This window comes from Xenopus laevis, chromosome 1S (assembly GCF_017654675.1).
Source record: "Xenopus laevis strain J_2021 chromosome 1S, Xenopus_laevis_v10.1, whole genome shotgun sequence".
NCBI lineage: Eukaryota > Metazoa > Chordata > Amphibia > Anura > Pipidae > Xenopus > Xenopus laevis.
In genome coordinates this window covers 32,981,413-33,006,692 of record NC_054372.1, presented here as the reverse complement: position 1 = coordinate 33,006,692, position 25,280 = coordinate 32,981,413, and the positions used below count along the sequence as shown (strand labels likewise).

Here is a 25,280-nt window from a genome sequence, read left to right as displayed (position 1 = left end):
GCCACTAACCATTCCGATCAAATAAAGTAGAAAAGAACAGATCAGCTGATGTTCTGCACCTGACAGCAATCGTACGAAAATTATGTCCAACAAAAGCTAGTGACAGTCTCCCACTGAAAAACGTACGATCGACCAAACGACTGATCTCCGCCGGACGAAAAATGTCGGGACTCTCCACACGGTCCGAAAGTCGTACGAATCCTTGATTCATACGATCAGATCTTTGCGTCTATGGCCAGCTTAAGGAATATTATTTGGATACATAAAAAATATAATGATAAGGCCACTTATCATTATAATTTTAATAGCAGACCCAAAACCAAAGATAGACAGCTCTCTCTGGAGTTAGCTGTGGGGTTTGTCCCAGTACTGATTGGGGAGCAGCTATGTGTGCAACCAGACCTAACTGCACTGCATGACACTACGTCCGTTACACGTCACTTACAGCTGTCGGCACAGTGAGCCCTATATATAAAAATTCTCCAGTGGCAGCTAGGGGAATTTTCTTTTTCTTTAAAAAATGTATTAAATTAGATAGCCTCCCCAAAAACTGCCACCCTATGCACTGGCCCTGTGCCTTTGAGTGCCTACATATAAATACCACCCTGTTGGGAAAGGGAAATCACTGTATAGTGACATAGGTCCAATATGAAGTGCTTGCTACAGAGATTGGTTATTGTTACGCAGATCTATCAGATACGTAGTACGTTGTTTGTGCTCTTGTGTTCTGCGTCCCCTCCAATACAATTCAGAAGAATAGTTGAATATAATAAGGGTGTGGAAAAAGCCAGAGCTCCAAGAACCCTCACACGATAACAGGTGAATGTAATTGTAAACAATAAATAAATGGCATGGGTGTCAGGAATCCAACTTGGTAAATATTACTAGAATAATAAAGTGATAGATACAGACAATATTACCTTATATAACTAGGAGTGCCAGTCAATGGTCAACTGTTTTAATCCTTATCATTGCATATCCTTTTTCACGTTTGCTTCTTTTTCATAAATTGCATTACCGGTACATATTCTCTCCCTCTCTTCTTTTCTTTCTTCCATACCATTTCCATCTAACTTTAAACCTCAATAAAATTCTTTATATTGAAAAATAATTTCTCTTTTGAGTAATATATGCTGAGAAAAAGATTTTATACTATAGACCTGAAGTCTCTTTTAGAAGTGACAGAAGAGCATCAAAATAGATGTTATATTATGGAAATTTGAGTTTGTATTGAGTATTAATTGTATTAATTTTAATGGATTTTATGATATGCAAATATGTGGAGTCACCATGGGAACTATTTTCTTGCCTTTCATAATGCTAACTTATTTATGGACGAGGGGGGGGGAGGGGATTATTTAATGTGGCTAATGCCACTACAGCACAAATGATAGATATTTTTGTAAATGGAGATTATATACAAAAGATTATTTTAAGGAAGTAACTAAAAATAAACATTATTATAAACATATTACTTAATAATATTCTTCAAAGTAAAGAGAAATTGTATGGCAAATCCAGGTTCTAGGATGCTTTGGACTAAGCAGGCCAATGGGATATAAGGGATTTACTGACCAAATGGGAAACTACAAAAAGAGCGTAAATGTTAATAGATAATCAAGGGATTTTAATACAATTATTATTAAGCATTGGTATATTTTAACTAAAGATTATGTATTACAGGAGATTATTGAAAATGTTCTGAGATTTAGATTCAGAACAGCTAAGAATTAGTGATGGGCGAATTTGTCCCGTTTCGATTCACTGGAAAATTCGCCAATTTCCTGCGAAATTCGCGAAACAGCGAAAAATTTGGGAAATGTAAATGTCAACGCCCGTGTCAATTCTGATGTCGGCGTTAAAGTCAATGGGCGTCCGAATAATGTTAACGTTCAATGGTTTTGACGCGAGACACTTTTTCCACGCATGTGCAAAATTTTTTGACGCCGACGGATTTTGCTAATTTATTCGCCAGCAGCGGAACGCAGAAATTCACAGCAAATTCACGTCTGGCGAATTTATTCACCCATCACTGCTAAGAATGTAATGAGGTTTATAGAACCATCCGTTCTTCAAAAGAAAATACAAATTTGCAGGGTGTAATATATGCAAAATCTGCAATTTAGGATATACAAGTAATATGGAATCAATATAAATATATAAATAATGGACTAAGATTAAGATTGTATCTTTTTCAGAAGTTTCAAATTCTAGAAAGATATTGAAATGAACGGATGGGTTTCAGAGAAATTACCAGGTACTTAATGGTGGTGTAAAGGAGGAGGCAAATTTCTTTTACAAAGTCAGTTCTAGACAAAACATGCCAGGAACCATATGTGAGTGGTAGTATGCAGTCGGAACTGTAGGGGAAAGTACAGAATAAGGGGGAGTATAATAAACAAAGTATATTACTTTTTTTATATTAATTAGTGCTTCACATCCAGATTTCCAAATAAGTAAATTCAGACAGGTTTTGGAACAGCAATCAGCTGATCGCCATAACCCTTCTCCTGGCATCACATACCCACCCCCCAAACATCGCCCTGCTTCCAACATCATCTGCACCACTCCCTCCACTGACTCCCCAGTAGGTTAAATTTTATCAGGAGCCAAAATCGGCCGTGCACGCCTGCACCCAAGTCGACACAATGATTCTGGGTGCAGGCAGGAGAGGAGGCTAATGCCTAAATAGGCGCTGATTTTGGCCTGCGTATATCAGCAGGCTCATTTCAGTACCATGTTGTACCAGCCATATACCTTTGCACTAGATATGTTCAGAATTTATTGCAATATGGATTTTGTTTTGTTTTTTTAGCCATTCTATATGTAGTTTTTTTACAGCTAAAGCAAGGAATCATTTGGTTAATACTATCCCCTTTTCTGGAAGCAGGTGTCAAATATGCTGTCCTTAAATATGGATTATAACAATTATTTAGCACCTTTTTAATAACTGAATGCAGATGTCAAGTTGATGTATCAAATGATCAATATGTTGTGGTAAAGAAATAGACCTCGATTATAAATCAATAGACGATTATAAATCAAAAGCTTTAAAAAGCAGGGTAGTAAAATTATCAAAGGTTCATAAACAGCACATATATCAAACTATCAGGGGAATGTAATAAAAGTCGCAAAGAGCAAAACAATTCGCACCAATAAGACTAAAAATCCACATCTCGCAATGTAATATTGTTCCTTAAACTGTTATTGCATTGCGAATTTTAATTGCGCATTGCGAATTTTAATTGCGCACTCATAAGAAGTGCTTGAAGGTGTCGTGATCTTTTGGAGCAAACATAACGACTTTTTAAGTAAGAAGTTTTATTACATTGACTGCGCATTGGTGCAAACTATAAAATTCGCAAACGGTCTTTCACTGTCGGAAGTGGTCGCTAAACAGTTTCCGGGCTCGCAGAAGCTATATTAAATTCGCACAAAGCAAAATTTGTTCGCACAAAGGCATAACTTTTCACATTGCTAATAGTTTTTCCGTTAGCGATTTTTATTACATTCCCCCATATATGTTTTAATTACAAAATGCCTTAGACAATGAAAAACAAAAAGAGTAAAATGCTTGATATGCAGAATATTGGAGCATTTCAGGACATATCCACCCTACATTAATTGTATTCTACCCCTTTTGTAGTTATCTGATTCTTTTATTTTTTACTTTCTCCTTTTACATCTCTGTCCTTATTGTATTCATGGAGTGAGTCACACAGCAAATCCTGCCATATCCACAGGGAAAGACTCCTTTGCACAGACAAGCTGTGAAGATTCTACTAAACTTTAGAGGACATGCCACTTCCCCACTTCCTTTTAAGAATCACAAAAGCAACAGAACAAAATCATCCTCTTTGTTACGCTCTCATGATTATTATTCTTGTAATGTATAAGGTTATAGAACTTATTTCCATCTACTGTATAACACATTTTGTAATATAATGATAAAGTATGGGAGCAGTTATCTGGAAACTCATTATCAAGGAAGCTCCGAATTACGAGAAGGCCATCTCCCAGACACCAATTTAAGCTAGCAATTATAATTTCTAAAAGTGATTTCCTTTATCGCGGTAATAATAAAAGTACCATTTCATTCATCCTAACTAAGCTTCAGGAATACTTATTGGAGGTAAAACAATCCTATTGATCCAGATTACAGAAAGATCCCCAGGTCTCAAAAATTCTGAATAATAGATCATATACCCATATTCATTTTGTGTAAAATTTCTAGCTTCTCCTTATACGCAAACTAGATGCACAAACTAATGACAACCAAGTGATTCAGAAGGATTTTTGTACCCAGTGGGCCTTAGTAAGTGCCTACATTTTATCATATTTTTGAATAGGGAAGATATGACAGAGGCTCAAAGAATAAACCCGTGAGGCTCAAGTAAGATCTTATAATTTGGGAAGCTATGACACTTGCTTAATCTGCTGATTAGGATAGTAATTTCTCAAGTGAGATATAAAGATGAAAATATAAAGGAAGAAAAGGGCTTTCAGGGATGATCCTTCAAGTAGTAAGGACCCCCCAGAGGACCAAAATGGAGAAGCGCAGGGCAACTGGATAAATACATGTGACCCCCCCTCCCCAAACTGCTTCAGAAAGACACAAAAAGGTGAAAAATGAATCTTTAAAATTCACTATTAAAAAAAAATTACCACAAATAGAAAATAGAAAGTAATTGAAAAAAGTCTTTATTTTCTGGTGAACTCTCTGAAAACAACTGAACTGATGGAAAGTGGAAGTGCTGGAAGGTGAACAACCCCTATAAAAATGACAGAGAAACTGTGTGACAGTTGGGACAATGCCTTATAACGTTCTGGTGGTGTTGCAGTTCCTGGAGTTTATTTAGAGTTTGCAATGTGTTCTATTTTTTTTTTTTAAAAAAAAGGTTTTTATTTTGCATTTTTCACAACACAACAATACAAACAAACATAAACAAGCATTACTAGGACAATTCAAAAATTGTACTAAACATCCTCAGAGCATGTCAAATATTAAGTATTAAATATAAGCACCCAGGGTAGAAGGCCAATTGGGCGTGGGAGGGCATTCTGGATTGGTTCCCCATTTAGGTTAGGTATTATCAGACCGAGGGGGCTGACTCTGGGTCAGCTTCCAACCATGGATCTCAAACCTTTTCAAATTTTTGAGGACAGCGTCTGGCTATATAATTAAGTTTGATAAGGGGTAATTTATTATTTATCATCTGTACCCATTGTTGAACTGTTGGTGGCTCATCCACTTAATTTCTGCAAGTTTTTTTGCATAGAAGTATAGCGTTCTGGTTTTATTCAGGAGGACTACATCATCCACTAGACACATCTATTGGGTTGGAGCTCCTGGTAGCAGGATCTGGTCGTTGAGGTATTTTACCACTTTGGTCCAATGCTTGTGTATTAGTGGATAGGTCCACAGCAGATGGTAAAACCCAGCATCTGGAGTTTTTAGGGCATATAGCGTTAGGGTTTCTACTCATTACTTTTAGTCTCATCTGGATAATAAAGGTCCTATGCATTATTATATTGGACCATTTTATCCCTAGTAGAGATTTAGAAAGTCCTATACTCCCTCTACTGTTTCTTCCCACATTACGTCGTCAAGGTGAGGTATGTCCTCGACCCATTTGTTCTTTGCCCCATTGAAGAGGTTTCTTAAGCTAGGGAGTAGGGATTTGTAGAGATCAGATATTAGCTTCTTGGGGTTGGGATCCCATAGTCTACTTTCATAGGGTGGGATCATGATGAAGATGGTTTGAGAATCAAACTGGGATATAAATGTATGCCGTAGTTGGAGATTTCGATATACCTGAATTGTAGGCTGATTCAGCTTTACTTTGAGTTGGGCCAGGGTGGGGAAGGTATCATCCACTAGCAAATCTTTTAAGTGTCGTACCCCCAGTTTAGGCCAATAGTGGAAGTCTGGCAGCTGCAGGAGATGTTGAAAATTAGAGTTCCTCCATAGTGGCGCATTTGGTGAGGGTTTGGAGCTATTTTTGGTCATTATTTTAAGCGCCAGTGTCCATATTCTCTGTGGAGTGGGGTCTATTTTAAAAAGGTTTGTTGGTCTTGATAACACAAATAGAGGACTGGCTGTAGGATACAAAATAATAGTATAATAATTCAGCCTTAACTGGAATGGTGTTTTAGGTGGCATCCATGAATGACTAGGACAGTGGGTATTGGTAGTAATTGCTAGTAATGTGTTCCAGGAATAACTATTACTAACCCAAACCTATAAAGTAGAAGAATCTGCAGCCAGACAGTAAGAGATACTGGAGCAACTGCTTGAGATTCTCTGACGTCTACTGACTTCTGTCTCTTTCCATAGTCATACTGAATGGTTCTGGATAAATATTGCTTAAGATATTCTCTCATCAACAGGAATCCGTTCAGCTTGGAGAGAAGGCATCGAACACTTTAATTGTCCCAGTAAAAACATATTCATAAGGTGAAGAAGAGTGAAGTTGTTCCACAGAGCAAAACCAGGAGCAAATTCAGACTTGTCTCCAGGCTTCATACAGGCTTCAGACTGACCTATAAATATGCTTAATGAGAACTGAAACGCAAGACTCCTGGTTCAGTTACAACTAATTATCACTAAAAGGTAATCAAGAGGAACAAACCATGCTAAATATGAAATATTTTCCCATTCATTCATTATAAAGTACTAATCCATTATTATTATTATTATTTTACAACTTCCCCCTCCCTAACCCTGAAATAAGATCATGAGCTCTGTATGAACACATTTATTTAACAGAAATAACAGGTTTGATTGATGCAATACAAGCTCTATATGCCGCACATTCACTGAATAACAAGTCATGTTGAACACACATTTATATTGCCCTTGTAATGTAATTATCTATTTGTAATATATATTTTTCAGAAGTCAGATTAGTGTCAGGATACCAGAGTACATGTTAAGCAGTTAGGGAATATAAGGCTGGAATCAATACCCCTCCCTTGCATATAGGGCACCCATTTGTTTGCAAGTGATTTGAGCTAAGATATTGCTAGTTAATTGTCTGAGTGTACTGGGTATTGCAGTTCCCATCAAATGGCCACATATAGGGGCTTATTTATAAAGTGTAAAATGATGAGAGGAATTAATATCTGAATATTTGTTCAATGCTGTTTTAATTTCGGATCTTGTGAGTATACCCAGTTGGGGGCTCTTTTATCAACAATTAAAAGGCTATACTTCACTATCTATATGGCTTTCCTATCTAGGTTTTATCCAAGGTTGTGAAGATTGAACTAACTGTGTTCGGCCTTTATACTGTACCTCTTAAATCTGGTGAGTAGGTTTTCTCTCCAGAGAAGTTTCTTATTACCTTAATTAGTGGGGTTACCATACTGACACGATGGATGTGTTTTTTGCAATTTTAACTGAGCACTTACGTATCTGGATATTCTGCACCAAGAGTTTTCTTGTTTGCGCTTCCCCACAGAATACATCTTAAAACCTTATTTACAGTTTGATCGTTTTTGACAACCCTTAAGTTTAGCTTTCCAATGGGAGCAAAGAGCACACTGAGCATGTGCAGTGTCACTGATGTGATCCAGCATGGAGAGCTTTGAAGGCCTGGATCATTCTCTTTTAACTGCCTAGAGTATTAAGTTAAAGCTGACAGTTTTATGCATAAAAGATCTTGCCAGACTAATTTAATTGTCCTTTATAAAGAGGTGAGCGGGAACCTCGATTCTGCAATGGCAGTGGATGTAATCTACCTAGACTTTGAGAAAGCTTTTGATACAGTAAGGTTAATGGTTAAATGAATGAATGTTGGCCTGGAACATAATATATGTACCTGGATAGAGAACTGGCTAAAGGATAGACTACAAAGAGTGGTGGTAGGTGGAATATTTTCCAAGTGAACCAATGTTGTTGGTCGAGTACCGCAGGACTCTGTACTAGGTCCATTGCTTTTCAACTTGTTTATTAATGACCTGGAGGTGGGCATTGAAAGTACTGTTTCTATTTTTGCAGATGATACTAAATTGTGCAGAACTATAGGTTCCATGCAGGATGCTGCCACTTTGCAGAGGGAATTTGTCTAAATTGGGAAACTGGGCAGCAAACTGGAAAATGAGGTTCAATGTTGATAAATGCAGGTTATGCACTTTGGCAAAAATAATATAAATGCAAGTTATACACTAAATGGCAGTGTGTTGGGAGTTTCCTTAACTGAGAAGGATCTAGGGGTCTTTGTAGATAACAAGTTGTCTAATTTTGGGCAGTGTCATTCTGTGGCTACTAAAGCAAATAAAGTTCTGTCTTGCATAAAAAAAGGATAAACTCAAGGCATGAAAACATTATTTTGCCTCTATTTAGGTCACTGGTAAGGTGTTACCTGGAGAATTCAGTGTAGTTTTGGGCTTCGGTCCTTAAAGGATTAGTAACATAAATTTTATTAAGAAAAAAAATCCGTTAGTATAGAACAAAAAAAAAACAAAGACAAATTAAACTTTTAAATCGCTAAGTCTTTCTTAAGAAATTACTTACCAAAACGCCGCTGCGCTCCTCTTCAGAAAAGGTGACATGTCGACTATGGCTATCTCCTATAAGGAAAGCATTGAGGAGAAATAGAGCGCTGCACGATGGATCGCCGGATCGCCTTTTCTGAAGAGGAGCGCAAGCAGAGTTATTTTTTAATAAAGACTTAGCGATTTTTAATTTGTCCTAGTGTTTTTTTTTTCATTCTATACTAACGATTTTTTTAAAATAAAATGATGTTACTGATCCTTTAAGAAGGATATTAGTGAGCTGGAGAGAGTGCAGAGACTAAGTGCAACTAAACTGGTTAGGGAGATGGAAGACTTAAATTATGAGGGTAGACTGTCAAGGTTGAGGTTGTTCTCTCGAAAAAAGAATCTTGCGAGGGGACATGATTACTCTTTATAAGTATATTAGAGGGCATTATAGACAAATAGCAGGAGATCTTTTTTCCATAAAATAGATCACCTAACCAGAGGCCACACCTTTAGACTAGAGGAAAAGAACTTTCATTTGAAGCAACGTAGGTGGTTCTTCACAGTGAGGACAGTGAGGTTGTGGAATGTCCTGACATTGGTATATATAGTTTGTGAGTTTATGGAGGGGTCAGTGTGTATGTACTGTATGTGTGCTGGGATTCATTTGGAAGGGTTAAACTTCATGGACTTTTTTCAACCCATCTTAACTAAGTAACTAGGATGGTCCTATCCCCTTGTATAACATTCCTTACCTCTGAAGCATTATATGGTGCGTTACTGTTGACTTTTGCTCTCCAGATATTGTTGTCTAGAATGCAACTGATAACCACATGGTAGTGGTTTAATGGTGGGAATAGCCTGGAATGTTGCAATATAGTTTAGATCTTCCTCTAAGAAAGAGCAGTGAGATGATAATGAACTACTCAGCTTGTTTCAATGAAACATTGGAGGAAGAATATTTATGTTGTCCATGAATGTATCATCCGAATGAATATAAGGATTGGGCTGTTTGTAGGCTCCTGGCAGTTTTCGGTTCCAACACTTTGAGTTTGGCAACCCTCCCCCAATGTCTGAGGAAACCCCAGGCATTCAATAAATGAACACTAAGTTCTACTTGTAGCTCATAGATTGGCAAATCTCATCCATGGGTGAAGGAACTACAGCATTTCAATGAACCAATTAAGAACTTAAAGATACTGGTCATGGCCAAGATGAATTTTCATGAACCATGAAAAAGCTTAGATGCACAGGTCATGTGAAAGAAATGTGGAATTTCAATGAACCAATCAAGATCTAAGATACCCGTGTCATGAAGAAATAACAGGCTTTGGTGAGCAAGTCAATAGAGCTAAACAGGTTTCAAAAGAAACTCATTTGGTAAATCAATCAAGATGCAATCATTGGCGCAGTTTATTTCCTCTAAAATATATTTCAGTTATATGAATTTCTGGTACCCCAGAGATCAATGAACTCTACCATAAAAAGCTAAAAACACAAGGACAGCCAAGTGGTCATAGTATAATGAATATATATATCTATATCTATAATTCATAGACTACATTGTTGCGTATTTGGTTGTAAGCTTTCAGGCTACACATTTAGTTATTGCTAGTTTGAATTAGAACTTTCTATTCAGGCCTCTCCTATTCATATTCCAGCCTCTTATTCAAATCAGTGCATGGTTTCTAGGGTAATATGGACCCTAGCAACAAGACTACTGAAACTGCAAACTGGAGAGCTGCTGAATAAAAAGCTAAACAACTCAAAAACCACAAAGCTATTGTACATTGTCTCGGAATATCAGTCTCTACATCATACTAAAAGATCATTTAAAGGTGAGCAATGCATTTAACAGTAATTGCTCTATAGACAATATCAGGCATGAAGTTACTCTTAAAACTCTTAAAACCTTCTTCTACCATGTGTTGGTGGGAATTATCCCCTATTTATCCATAGCGGAAACAAAGCACATTTCTCCATACATAATAACAATCCATACTTAATAACAATAATAATTAGCAGTTATAGTAAGAATAGCATCTGAAAGAGCTTTCAAATGTGGTGAATATAATTTTGGACTCTTAGCACCATAAAAAACGCTTCCCTGTACCATCTGGAACACTAACCAATGTATTTTACAAGTTAAACAAATATTTTGCCTTCTTCATAATATTCAAGTGAAGTGTAAAACAGCATTTTACACTTGGAGAATCTCTGTTATAGTTAAAGGGATACTGTCATGGGAAAAACATTTTTTTTCAAAACGCATCAGTTAATAGTGCTGCTCCAGCAGAATTCTGCACTGAAATCCATTTCTCAAAAGAGCAAACAGATTTTTTTATATTCAATTTTGAAATCTGACATGGGGCTAGACATATTGTCAATTTCCCACCTTGAGTTGTTAATGTAGTTAGTTATGTCACCAAGGATAATGATGCATAGTTACCAGGTAACAGTATATGTGCTCTATAAATTGCACAATGCTGCCCTTTGTTACTTGGTTATTTTAGTTACAAATGGTATAATACATATAAATACTGTAAATGCCCCACTTCCACAGAAGGGCGACAGATACACAAAATTGAAAAAACCAGCCCAAGGCACACATAATGCAGTAGCAATAAGGTCTCCTCCTATAGTTAATTATGTGTCTATGGCTGCAGCCAACGTCCTCTATCTGATCCAACAGGCATGCAGTCACTGTGCTAAAACAAATTCAGGAGGCATGCGTGGACTGTCATCTAACTGTCAACTAACTGAATAGGCAATTGCACTAGAGCATTTAGGCATTGGTAGGCATTTAGGCATTGTCATAGAGTAGATTCAGTAGACATGCATGTCCCATCCTCCAGCTACTGAGCAGGGAAGTAGGAATTCCCCTAAAGCAGATTCAGTGGGCATGCACGCAATATCCTCCAACTAACTGACCTGCAAAGTAGGCACGGTCCTAGTTTAAGTGGGCATGCATGTACCATCCTCCAGCTAATTAACCAGAGAAGCAAGCACCTGGACTAGATCAGAATCAGTAGGCACTGGGGCGCTCCGCCAATTTAGACAAGTTGAGAAACTCGCCTCAGAAGGCAGCGCCCCCTGGTTGCCAGGGACTGCAAAATTGCCTCTCCTGGTAACTTTAAGAGCTGAATTTCCTTTTTCAACCCTGAAATTTGGCTCCTCTAGTGCAGAGGGCTCAATTGCGCTCTCTGCATTAGCGACGTGGAACCCCCCCCCACACTCCCCTCCGGCGCTGAAAAGGTGAGTGCCATGGGGAGTGGGAGCGGCAGAACGAAGGCCGCCTCGCTCAGCAAAATGGGCAGGATCGGCCCTGAGTAGGCACTGTCCTAGAACAAATTCAGTAGGCATGCATGCCCTATCCTTCAACTAACTGACCTGTGATATAGGCACAGTCCTAGATTCAGTAGGCATGCGTGTCCCAACCCCCAGCTAACTGAGCAGGGAAGGAGGCAAATTCAGTGCCATTCATGCCTCATCCTCCAGCTAACTGACATCTAACTGACAGAGATGCAAGCGCCTGTACTAGATCAGATTCAGTAGGCACTGTCCCAGAGCAGATTCAGTAGGCATGCATGTCCCATCCTCCAGCTAATTGACCAGAGATGCAAGCACCTGCACTAGATCAGATTCAGTAGGCACTTGGGCGCTCCGCCAATTTAGGCGAGTTGAGTAACTTGCCTCAGGTGGCAGCGCCCCCTGGTTGCCAGGGGCTGCAAAAATGCCGCTCCTGGTAACTTTAAGAAGCAAATTTCCATTTTTCAACCCTGAAATTTGGATTGCGCTTTCTCCGCTCGAGACACGGACTCCGACCCCCTCCGGCACTGAAAAGGTGAGTGCTGTGGGGAGGGGGGCGGCAGAACGAACGCCATCTCGGGCGGCAAAATGGGCGGGATCAGCCCTGAGTAGGCACTGTCCTAGAACAAATTCAGTAGGCATGCATGCCCTATCCTCCAACTAACTCATCTGCAATGTAGGCACGGTCCTAGATTAAGTGGGCATGCATGTCCCATCCTCCAGCTAATTGAACAGAGATGCAAGCGCCTTTACTAGAGCAGATTCAGTAGACATTCATGCCCTATCCTCCAACCAATTGACCTGCGACGTAAGCACGGTCCTAGATTAAGTGGGCATTGTCCTAGAACAAATTCAGTGCTATTCATGTCCTTTCCTCCAGCTAATTGACCAGAGATGCAAGTGCCTGTACTAGATTAGATTCAGTAGACACTGTCCTAGATCAGATTCAGTAGGCATTCATGCCCTTTCCTCCAACTAACTGACCTGCAATGTAGGCACAATCCTAGATTAAGTGGGCACAGTCCTAGAACAAATTCAGTGCTATTCATGTCCTTTCCTCCAGCTGAGTGAGCAGAGAAGGAGACATTCTCCTAAGGCAAATTCAGTGCCATTCAAGCCCTATTCCCCAGCTGAGTGATCAGGAATAGAAGCAGGAGCTTTAGATCAGATGCAGTAGACAAGCCCATGGCACAGGCAGAAGGGGACAGGGAACTTTGGGCCAGTTGATCACACACACGGCTACTTGCCTGCGTTCCTCAGCTTTCTGTTCCTGAAGACGGAGAGGATGACCAGGAGATTGCCCAGAATATCCACGACGATGGTGAAGATGAGGATGGCAGCCAAGGCGGTGGGAACCCAGGGAGGTCGGTGCAGCGTCAGTTCCTCGGGAAAACTCAAGGTGCCGTTCAGGGCACTGCCATTAACTCTCATGTTTCAGCCGATTTTCTCTCGGGTGCCGCTCGCACTTTCCTGAGTTTCTCCCCATAAGACTCGCGGTTTCACATCATCTCAAAAATCCTTTTCGCCGGGCGCCCGGTGTAAGGCGGATCTATGGGAGTGCGCGCAATAGAGCGATAGGGAAGCGGCCATGTCTTACTCACCGGCAACTTTGCACTTTGCACGGACATGAGTCGAGCCGGATACTTTTATAGCAGCCGACCCCGCTGCCTCCTAACACTGCGCTTAGTTACAGGCGCCGGGCGACATCTAGTGGCAGCGGCGAGGAATTACCCTCAGCTTCGCGCAAGGAAACCGGGCGCCACCGTGTGGAATTTCTACAGATTGCACCTTCCCATGCACAGAAGCTTATTTCTTCTACAATCATAGTTAGTGTATTATTACAGTTTAATCCCATACAGACACGTATTCTTTGCTTCCATTCTACTTGCAAATACTGATTTAATAATGGGTGATCTCATTATTAAAGGGGCCAATCACCTTTAGGTTATCCTTTAGTATAATGAAGAGAGGGATATTCAATTGGTTTTCATTTTTATTCTTTGTGTGTTTTGAGTTATTTAGCTTTTTATTCAACAGCTATTGCAATTTCAGAAATCTGGTTGCTAGGGTCCAAATTACCCAAGCAACCATGCACTGGTTTGAATAAGAGACTGGAATATAATAATAATAATAATATAAATAGAAATGATTATTATTAGGGATGCACTCAATCTACTATTTTGGATTAGGCTAAACCCCCGAATCCTTTGTGAAAGATGCGCCAGAACTGAATCCAAATCCTAATTTGCATATGCAAATTAGGGGTGGGAAGGGGAAAACATTTTTTACTTCCTTATTTTGTGATAAAAAGTCACACGATTTCCCTTCCCGCCAGAAAGATGAGTAATATAAAGTAGCAGTAGGAATAAATGTGAAGCCTTACAGAGCATTAGATGGGGTCAGTGAAAGCTGGAGAGAGAAAAGAGCAAAACTAAAAAATGTAAACAATGGAGACAAATTGCAAAGTAGTTGCTATGGATTGGACATTGTATAACATATTAAAAATAAACTCAAGCACCCTGGTAAATCAAAATTCTAGTAGAAAAAAAAAAAAATATATATATACATATATATGCAAATACCATTCTGAGCAAGTGAACAAATTGATTTTTATTTCTGCAGAAAATATGACCCTGCTCCCATCAGCTGCCTCCTATGTGATCATTTAAGGAAAGCACTGAGCATATAACAAAGGTGGCTTTAAAAATGGTCAGTAATTTGCTAATATGAGTCAAATTACCCATTCATAGTTATACCTATAAAACCTTACAAATAACATCATGTAGTTTCGTTCCTCGCTCTCTTGCTGATATAATACAGAATAGCAACTGCCTGCTAGTATGGAGCCCTAATTGATATGGATTGGTGTGTGAGAGGCACCAGCTATTCAGAACAAGAATAATTGTCATTTTACAGCAGACCTGCTTAGAAAACTCGTTCATTCTGTTGTCCGTGTAACAGGGTAGAAGGAAATCATCATCCAATTAAGTGAACTAGTGGCCTGTTGAATCATGCATTATTATGAATAGTTGTAATTATATATAATTATAATACATACACAGACGCACACAACTATTATATATATATAGACACACATACGCAAATATATATACAGTATATAAATGTATACAGGCACACACAATTCACATGGCAGCCTCTACCTTGGAGTCAAACAGTGCAGGTAATGGAGCAGGATAATAGTAAATTCATGTAGAGGAGATCAATGTGCACTAGTGTGTGTGCTCGGTTGTGCTCTTGCAGACATAGTAAATTTGCAGTTATATGACCATTAAAGAAAACTCACATTTCCTGAACAGAGGAGAATGACACACAGTATTTGTAGCATAAAAGGTCCCAGTCCATTTGTGTCGAGAGGTGAAAGGATAAAAAAGAAAATCATCCTACTTTTAAAAACAGTTTTGTGTGTTTCACAAACAGTATGTCAGGCAGGTGGTGTTTATACATCTCCAGGCAAAACATGTATCAACTACCTTTGTATCAACGAGGCTCCCAACAACAGATGAGAGTTGTAGAGTATCACCATGTCCACCTCAGAAGGAAAACTAGAGTGGGGGCTTCCAATGAGAACAGAACCATTGGAGATAATAAAGCTACAAATGAAAAAAAGAAAAACCGCCTACATTTCTATAGTAATCTATATAACAACAGGAAAGACAGAAAGTGATACGTTAAAGGGCAAAGAAGGGGACAGAGATAAGGACATTGTTGGAAAGATCATTCTGTCTCTTCTAGTTTTACTTTAATACAGAAAACCATCAGTAATACTATACCCCTAAAACAATGTAGGTCTCTATAAAAAGATATGGCATTAAAACAGCTCATATGTAAAATCCTGCATCATGTAAATAAACCATTTTCATAATAATATACTTTTCTTGTAGTATGTGCCATTGGGTAATCATAAATAGAAATTGTTTCCGTCATTAGGATGAGAGCACTTTGCTTATGAGAGTACATTTGGCATAAATACGGTGCTAGGAATTCAAACAAAGGTGAATGCCTGAGATTTTCCCTGCTTCTCAGCAGTCGTTTATGCTCTTTATATGATAGGCCACACTAACAGGAAACTTTTAGTTTGCTCCTTCATTATAAAGGAATAATTAACCCAACGAAGAGCACTGGCAGTAAGTGAAGATGCAATTGCACAAAGTTTTAACAAAAGCAACTGTTGGGCAGAATAACCTTTGCCATGAAGATAATACACACTAACGGGGGAATGTAATAAAAATCGCTAACGGAAAAACTATTCGCAATGCGAAAAGTTATGCCTTTGCGCGAACAAATTTTGCTTTGTGCGAATTTAATATAGCTTTTGCGAGCCCGGAAACTGTTAAGCGACCACTTCCGACAGTGAAAGACCCTTTGCGAATTTTATAGTTTGCGCCAATGCGCAGTCAATGTAATAAAACTTCTTACTGAAAAAGTCGTTATCTTTGCTCCAAAAGATTACGACACCTTCAAGCACATCTTATGAGTGCGCAATTAAAATTCGCAATGCACAATTACAATTCGCAATGCAATAACAGTTTAAGGAACAATATTACATTGCGAGATGTGGATTTTTACAGGAGAATGTAATAAAAGTCGCAAAGAGCAAAACAATTCGCACCAATAAGGCTAAAAATCCACATCTCACAATGTAAAATGATTTATTTTTCTCTGTAATAATAAAACAGTACCCTGTACTTGATCTAAACTAAGAAATAATTAATCCTTATTGGAAGCAGAACTAGCCAATTGGGTTTATTCAATGTTTACATGATTTTCTAGTAGACTTAAGATATGAAGATCCGAATATCCATTATTTGGAAAGCCCCAGGTCCCGAGCATTCTGGATAACTGGTCCCATACCTTTATCTGAAAGATAAGAATGAACATGATATAATCCTGTGTTGTTACAGAATAATTTACCATTTTTGGGTTGCAGTGTGTGTAGAAGTAGCATAAATGCAGGACGTTGATCAGTGGTGGCTTGGCAACTTTTATCTGAATGCCCCTGTTTTTGAAAAAGTGTACACAGAATGGTTCATAATAAAACATGGAAGCAGAGAATGCTATTGATCAACATCCCATTTGGTATGTAGAAGTCTTATAGGCTAGATCTGCCAAAAATTGATTGTTTGCCTTAGTATTTTGTCACAACCAGCTATATGTTTCTGTGTTTGTTATTCTGCAGGCAGGCAGGTCCAATTCCATTTGGCCTTAGCCTCCCAAACCAGTCCCTTTAATGATCATTTTATTCCTTTAAAAATAGGTGTTGGCCTTTGCTACATAAAGGAGGTTCAGTCTGTGATACTAATGCGCTGATCAAGATAATGCAATGAAGTCACGAGCAGCCAGCCTATGAAGAATATGACCAGAAGTCAATGGTTAGGACCCCTATATGGGCTTACCCCAACACAATTTTAGGATCTTTGGGCAGAGACACACACTCAGATTCGGGGAGATTAGTCACCAGGCGACAAATCTCCTCTTCTTTGGGGTGACTAATCTCCCCAAACTGCCTTCCCGCTGGTGGGATGGAACTCGGGGCGCTTCGTTTCCTGAAGACTTCTGATTTCAGGCGACTTCTGAAAACAACGCACTGCCAGTACCATCCCGCCGGCGATTTACAGTCTAGCCGGCGGGAAGGCAGTTCGGGGAGTTTAGTTGCCCCAAAGAAGAGGAGATTTGTCGCTGGACGACTAATCTCCCCCTGAATCTGATCGTGTGTCTCTGCCCTTAAACTAACAAATGGCCAGTGCATAAGGTCCCTTAGAGTTCATTACATGGGCACCAGTGTCCAGGAGAATGGAACAAGTCCTAAAGTTGAATTCAGAGAACATCACACAGCTCTAGTACGGTCAGACCTAAGTAGAAAAAAAATTTAACATAAAGGTCAGTGACCAAAACATTGGAAGATCACAATTAAAACTGCTAGGACTGATCATTAGTGATGGGTGAATTCGTCCTGTTAAACGTGAATTTTTTTTTTTTGAAACTTCTCTTTATTTTTCACGGTAAATCTCCATACAAAATAAAGGCATATATCGTACATTACAGCCATATCGGCACAGCACAAAATGTCAGAAGATACAGCAGCATCACATGTACAATCAATACCTGAGAATACAGTACAACCATTAACTAGGTCAACTAGATCATGTAGAGCAACCAGGTCACCAGGTATGTCCGCCAATCACATATCAAGATCAAATCAACTCAGAGTTACACAACCCTCCAGAGTCATGAGGTAGCCTGTGGTGCCGGGTGTCGGAAAGACTGCCAGACAGACCATATTTTATCGAACTTCAAGTAATTGTGATCGTTCTTGGCTGCCATCAACTCCATACTAGCCCTGTGATCAACTGCCACCAAAACTTGTTGAAAGTCCAGCAGACCAGCAGTTTTCCAGTTCTTAGCAATCAAAAGCGTTGTAGCATTAAAAATATGGAACAAGAACTTCTTCTGAAATCTAGTGACCGCATCAGGCAGGTTCAACAATAAGGCAGCATCCGGTGTGTGTGGGACCCCCAATTGTAAATCAACATTTATCAGAGCGAAAACAGCGTTCCATAGGTCAACTACCAAAGGACAGGACCACCACAAGTGCACCAATGTCCCATGATGCCCACAGCCCCTCCAACACAAAGGGGAGTACGTCCCCGACATTTTGTTCAGCTTTACTGGCGTGAGGTGCCACCGATAAAGCATTTTTTTATAAGCCTCAATATGGTTAGTACACTTAGTAGCACCAACGAGGGTTAGCTGAATTTCCTGCCAACGATCAGGTGTAAACTCTACATTAAGTTCTTGTTCCCATTTAATAATATGGGGATGTTTATGGTCTGGTGGCAGAGTAAGTAGAAATTTATAGCAGTCCGAGAGAACTCCCTTAGCCAGACCCCCCACTTTACACAAATATTCAACCCTGGACCTCTGACGTAAGGTTCTATATGATGGTAAGGTTTTGCTCAGAAAATGTGTGAGTCTGAGATAGGTGTAATAGTCTTTCTGACACAGTTGGTATTTGTTCTGAAGTTCTGTAAATTGTCGGTAGACATTTATCAAGTACAAATCCGAAACTGTCTGTATACCCTTTTGAACCCAAGCATGCAAATCTAGATCCTGTACTAAAAATTTTACATTCAGCAAAGGCATATTCGGTGAAGGGAATTTCCCCAGGTCCCAGTGTTTGTGCAGGGAGTCCCACTGAAGAATAATGAACTTGGTGGAGGGTAACAAGTTTGAGGTCCTAGGTCTGTGCTTAACCGGAAACCATAACAATTGGGAAACGGTTAAATTAGAAAGGGTACCATTCTCAATATCTAGCCATCGTTTATAATTAGGGGGACTATGCATTCTCACTGCAGTCTCTAAGAGGGAAGCTCTATAGTATTGCAGTAGATTGGGTAAACCCACCCCGCCGTTACTCGAGGGTTGATGCAAGACTTTGGCCGAAACCCGGGGTCTCCTGCCCCCCCACACAAACGAGGCCAATTGCGACTGCAAAGACGTTAGGTACTTCCTAGGGAGCTGAATTTGAATAGTTCTAAAATAGTACAGTATTCTGGGTAAAACATTCATTTTAGTAGCTATAATCCTACCCATCCAAGATGTATAAAGGGTTTTCCATCTTTGATAATCAGCCAGTAAAGTTTGCTGTAAAGGGACAAAATTCAACTTGAAAAAGTGATCAGGATCCTTGGGGAGTTTTATACCCAAATATGTAAGAGAGTTAGGCTTCCATTCAAAGAGAAAGTTACCATGCAGGCATGTCAATAGCCGGTTGGGGATGTTAAGTGCCAGCGCCTGAGTTTTGCTCGAGTTAATTTTGTACCAAGATGCATTGTAAAAGGCATCCAATTCCTTCAGTAAATTAGGGATAGCTACGTGCGAGTTGGACAGCGACAAAATGATGTAATCAGCGAAAAGGCTTATCACTTGAGGGCCTATGTTAGTGGGAATGTCAGAAATGTCCTGATTCAACCGAATTTTACACGTTAAGGGTTCTACAAGGAGCGCAAAAATCAACGGGGAGATGGGGCACCCCTGCCTAGTGCCATTGCTGATGGGGAAGGCGTCAGACAGGATTCCAGATGCGCAAACTCTAGCAGTAGGGGAGGTGTACAACATTGAAATTGCTTTAAGAAATGTAGGGCCTAAGTTGAACTTACACAAGGTGGCTTCCATATAACCCCAATGAATCCTGTCAAACGCCTTCTCCGCATCCAAAGACAACAGGATTGATGGTATGGAATTTTGCTTGATAATGTATAACAAATTGTGAAGTTTCCTGGTATTATCTGCTGCCTGGCGTCCCTGTATAAAACCCACCTGATCCGTGTTAATGAGGGAAGGTAATATGTTGTTAAGTCGTAACGCTAGTATCTTAGAATAAAGTTTTAAGTCGGAGTTAAGCAACGATATAGGCCTATAATTTTGGCAGAAATCCGGCGACTTGCCAGGTTTAGGTATTGTTGAAATGTGCGCCTGTAAGAATTCAGGGTTAATTTGTCCCGTATTAATTATATGCCGAAAAAGCGTCAGTAAATGAGGGGCAAGTAAATCCTTGTATGACCTATAGTAAGCGTTCGTAAAGCCATCCGGCCCCGGCGCCTTTCCCATTTTCAGGATCTTAATCGCTTGGAGAACTTCCGAGATGGAAATAGGGGCATTAAGTTCAAGTTTAAGTAACTTTCTATGAAATCCCGTGATGGTTGTACTTCTGCTGGATTCGTGGATAAGTTATAAAGGGAGGCATAATAGTGTGCAAAGTGGTCGGCTATACCTTTGGGGTCAGTGATTTTAACATTATGATCTAATATATGGCCTATTCTAGACTGGGCTTGTTTGACTTTAAGTTGTGTAGCCAGGAGTTTGGTCGCTTTGTTACTGTTGGTATAATAAAATTGCTTAAGTAATTTCAATCTATATTCAGTTTTATACATTAGTAAACTACTGAGTTCCCTTTTATGGGTTTGGATTTCGGAGTAGAGTGCATTGGTAGGGTTGGAATGGTATGCAATAGTCGCTGACTGTATTTTCTGTTCCAAATCAAGTCTCTTAATATCCCTTTGTTTACGTAACCTAGACGATATCGCAATGAGATCTCCCCTGAGGGTGGCTTTGTGTGCTAACCATAACGATTGAGGATTAATTTCCGCTGACTGATTGAATTGGAAATACTCCCTAATTTTCGATTCTACTTGTTGACGTGTATCTGGATTTTGCAATAAGGCATCATTAAGTCTCCAGGGCGTTAAGTGGGATTTGTGCCTATAAGCATCAAGATGGATGACAATTGGCGCGTGATCAGACCAGGACTGGATGCCTATCCAAGCTTTGGAGATCAGGGTCGAAGTCTGTCGATCCGTAAATATAACATCAATTCTTGATGACATGGCATGTCTGGGGGAATAGTACGTGTACTCCTTATCTAGTGGGTGCTGAGCCCTCCACACATCAACAAGTGCCAAGTTGTGAAACAACCCCCGTATCTTAGCAGCTATCCTGAGCTGGGATGTAGTAACTCGTGTAAACGGTTTAAAGGTATCTTGGGTGGGGTCTAATACTGTGTTAGAATAGAGACTCCTTTCGTTTTCGAAGTGGAGTATGCATGAAAATTGTGTGGGTATTTCTTATTGTAAAAATTAGGATGATTGGACCGTTTAAAGTGAGTTTCCTGATAAAATATCACATCTGCTTTAGCCTTGTAAGCCTCATTCAGGGCCAAATTACGTTTCTGCGGGGTATTCAAGCCCCTGGCATTAAGGGAGTAAAACTTAACCATCGAAATGAGCAGCTATTTGCGAAGCCCCATAACTATACACATGCATACATTTAACATTGAGAATGAGCAATTGGACAGTGACCTGGTAACCATGTATCTGAGATAAGAAAGAAAAGCAAACATTGCTGAACCGTAGCAAAACAAAGTAGGAGAAAAGGTAGTAATAGAAACAACATTGTAAGTATGCAAGATGGTGATCAATGTCGGACAGGAAAAATTGTGACATAGTTACCATCCTGTGGCACAGAAAAAGGTGAAATCTTGGCTGTGCCGAAATCACGTCTGCAGGCAGTCAGCTTGTAGACTAGGGGGGGGGGGAGAGGATAAGAGAAAAAAAAGGGGGAAATAAAGTGAACGCTCCGTATCTCGAACCAATTCTTGGAAAAAGGAAAGACATCCGCCTTAAATGAGGGTAGAGGCATATCTTCCGTCACCGATCTGTAATCAGGCTGTGTGCCATTCTGTCGGCAGCTTCTTGCTGGAGGAAGCTTGCGAGGACATGTTCTTAGGAGATGGCGGTCTAGTCGGGCCTAGGTTCCAGCGTTGCGTAGCTTTTATGGCCTCATCTGGTGTGGACAGAGTAATCAGCGATCCGTTCTTGAGGACAATTATCTTTACCGGAAAACCCCAGCGATAAGGGACTTTATTTTCCCTGAGTATGGTAGTCGCTTCAGCAAACGCCTTTCTTTTCATCAGTGTGGCTTGCGACAGGTCTGCAAAAACTTGGACATCCGAATACTTGGCCGGCCAATTATCCTTTTTACGTGCCGCTTGTAAGAGTCTCTCTTTGACCTTGAAAAAGTGAAGCTTAGTGAGCACATCTCTGGGGGCCGCCTCCGGAGCTGACCTGGGTTTAGGGACCCTATGGATCCTGTCGATGGTAAGCTCTATGGCAGGTGTATTTGGCAAAAATTAGGCCCATAAGATAAGTCTCCAAGTCCTGCGGCAAAACGGATTCTGGAATACCTCGAAGTTTTAGGTTATTCCTCCGTGATCTGTCCTCTAAATCCGCTACTTTGGTAGAGAGACGATCCACCTCTTTCCCCAAACTCACTTGTGTGTCAGCCAGGTCATTGTGGGCCTCGGTGTACTCCGCCATTTTGTTTTCCATGTGCGCAGTGCGTTCGCCCAAGTCTTGTATTTCTTTCCGAATGTCCCGTGAAAGCTGCTTAATATCTGCTTGCAGTGTTTTCTGAAGGTCGATCAGCATAGACTTAATTTCGTCTGCTGAAGTGCCGTCCTCAGATCGAGGCAACACGCCGTCCCCTTCCTCAAGCAGGTTATCAGAAATGGCGTCGTTCTGTGCCTGCGCAGCTTGTGATTGCGAAGAAAAGTACGCAGTGACTTGTTGCGGAGCTTTTTTGGGGTTCTGCTTGGGCGCCATGATCCAGGCTAAAAGTTGTGGTATAGCAATGCCGAATAGTGCGGAGTCTTTGCTGTGATTAAGCGTCAAAGTGGCTCGAGTATACGGAGCTACTGTTTCAAGCGTCCATCTTGTGCAACGGGTAACTCCGCCCCCCCTTAAACGTGAATTTTGACGCCCGCATTAAAGTCAATGGGTGTCCAAATGATTTTAAAAGAATTCACTGGCACACAGGTACTGTGTACAGGATTAACCTTGCTGCAATTCACTTAATAAAATAGCAAGGTTTATCCTGCTAGCAGTACCTGTGTGCCAGTGAATTCTTTTGGATCCATTGGAAGGGGGGACGCCTATTCCTCCATTGCTGTGCACCAGGTGTTACCACGCTTGAAGGCCAGGGTGTGCGAGTGCAACCTGATTCCTGTCCAAATGATTTTGATACGTGACAGTTTTTATGCGCGTGACTATACAGACAAGCATCCAATTTTTTTTGAAGTGCCAAATTTTTGCAAATGTATTTGCCGACGGCTAAACGTTGAAATTCGCCGCAAATTCACACCTGGTGAATTTATTCTCCCATCACTACTGATCATCTGATGTACTTGCAGCCGGGAAAAATCACAATACAAGACTAACTTGTACAATAAAAGATTTGACTTCACCAAGGAGTTTGCATTCATCCTATAAGAAAAATCTGGATCCCCACTTGGAGCTGTATTACGTTATCAACAGCTGTTGGCCCCTTTTAGTAAGCACATCCACCTGGCAAAAGTCTGCCATTTCCAAACATTGTGTATTATCTCTATTTTTGGCTTTATATTCTGAAATATTCTCTTCCACACACGAAAAGGCAAAGTGAAGTCTTAGTGAAGACGGGTGTTGGTGTTATACCAATATAACGGGTGTGCTATACTGAACATTGCTACTGAAACTGGGGCATTTATATATATTTTTATAGCAGTACCAGAATCTGAATTATATAATGAACCCAGTGTCTACAGAAAAGAGCAAAATGGTATGTGTGGAATAAATATATTTGTAATTCTATTTGTAAGCAGTAACAAGTGGATAAAGTAATTTCTGTTTTTCCTCTGAAAACACAATTTTGCAAATTTAAATTTTGGAAAATGTAAACCAATTCATTAAGAAAAAAATGTTTGCGTTCAATTGTCTACAGGTTTAACATGTATAAGTGTTTGGATTTGGCTTGGCTGAATCTGAATCCAGCAAAAAGAGATTCAACCAAACCAAATCCAAACCCCTCAATTCACGTGGCTTGAGTCAGTTGAAGAGAAGTGGGGTTTTGGTGCAAGTTGGTAAACTATACATTAAATCTGATGGCGATGATAAAACAAGTGAAAATTATTTATCATCATCAGAATGTTTGAGCAATAAGAGAGCACAAAGTTGAGTTTACCAGCTAAACCCATTAAAATTCAAAGAATGTGGTTTAAAGGGATACTGTCATGAGAAAAATTTTTTTTTTTCAAAATGAATCAGTTATTAGAATTCTGCACTGAAATCCATTTCTCAAAAAAACAAACAGATTTTTTTATATTCAATTTTGAAATCTGACATGGGGCTAGATATTTTGTCAATTTCCCAGCTGCCCCTGGTCATGTGACTTGTGCCTGCACTTTAGGAGAGAAATGCTTTCTGGCAGGCTGCTGTTTTTCCTTCTCAATGTAACTGAATGTGTCTCAGTGAGACATGGGTTTTTACTATTGAGTGCTGTTCTTAGATCTACCAGGCAGCTGTTATCTTGTGTTAGGGAGCTGCTATCTGGTTACCTTCCCATTGTTCTTTTGTTTGGCTGCTGGGGGGGAAAAGGGAGGGGGTGACATCACTCCAGCTTGCAGTACAGCAGTAAAGAGTGATTGAAGTTTATCAGAGCACAAGTCACATGACCAGGGGCAGCTGGGAAATTGACAGTATGTCTAGCCCCATGTCAGATTTCAAAATTGAATATAAAAAAATCTGTTTGCTCTTTTGAGAAATGGATTTCAGTGCAGAATTCTGCTGGAGCAGCACTATTAACTGATTCATTTTGAAAAAAATTTTTTCCCATGACAGTATCCCTTTAACAAACTCAACAGTCAAACGTAACATATACATAGGGTCACCACCTTGCGCTAACCAGACATGGGGCAGGCATGATGTTCAGAGGGCAGAGAGAAACAGTCAGTGGACAGAATGTTGATGTTTAGGGGTGGTCTGATCAGGAGGTGTGGTAAATGACATATCAGGTGGTGGTTGGCAAGTTTGTGTAGCTCCTGCAAGAGTTTTTTTTTATCCAGGTTGCAGAGATCTGAACAAACGTTTCAATCCAGA

General features: G+C 40.0%; 1 protein-coding gene across 1 annotated transcript in view; it reads right to left on the bottom strand.

Annotated features, from left to right (window-relative positions):
- mtnr1a.S (melatonin receptor 1A S homeolog) overlaps positions 1–13,456 on the bottom strand; it is a 95,198-nt gene extending 81,742 nt beyond the window's left edge. Inside the window, exon 1 of the mRNA XM_018243177.2 lies at positions 13,041–13,456. Coding sequence (XP_018098666.1) covers positions 13,041–13,224 — 184 coding nt within the window. The 5' untranslated portion in view covers positions 13,225–13,456. The remainder of the gene's footprint in view (positions 1–13,040) is intronic.
- Between the last annotated feature and the right edge of the window lie 11,824 nt (positions 13,457–25,280).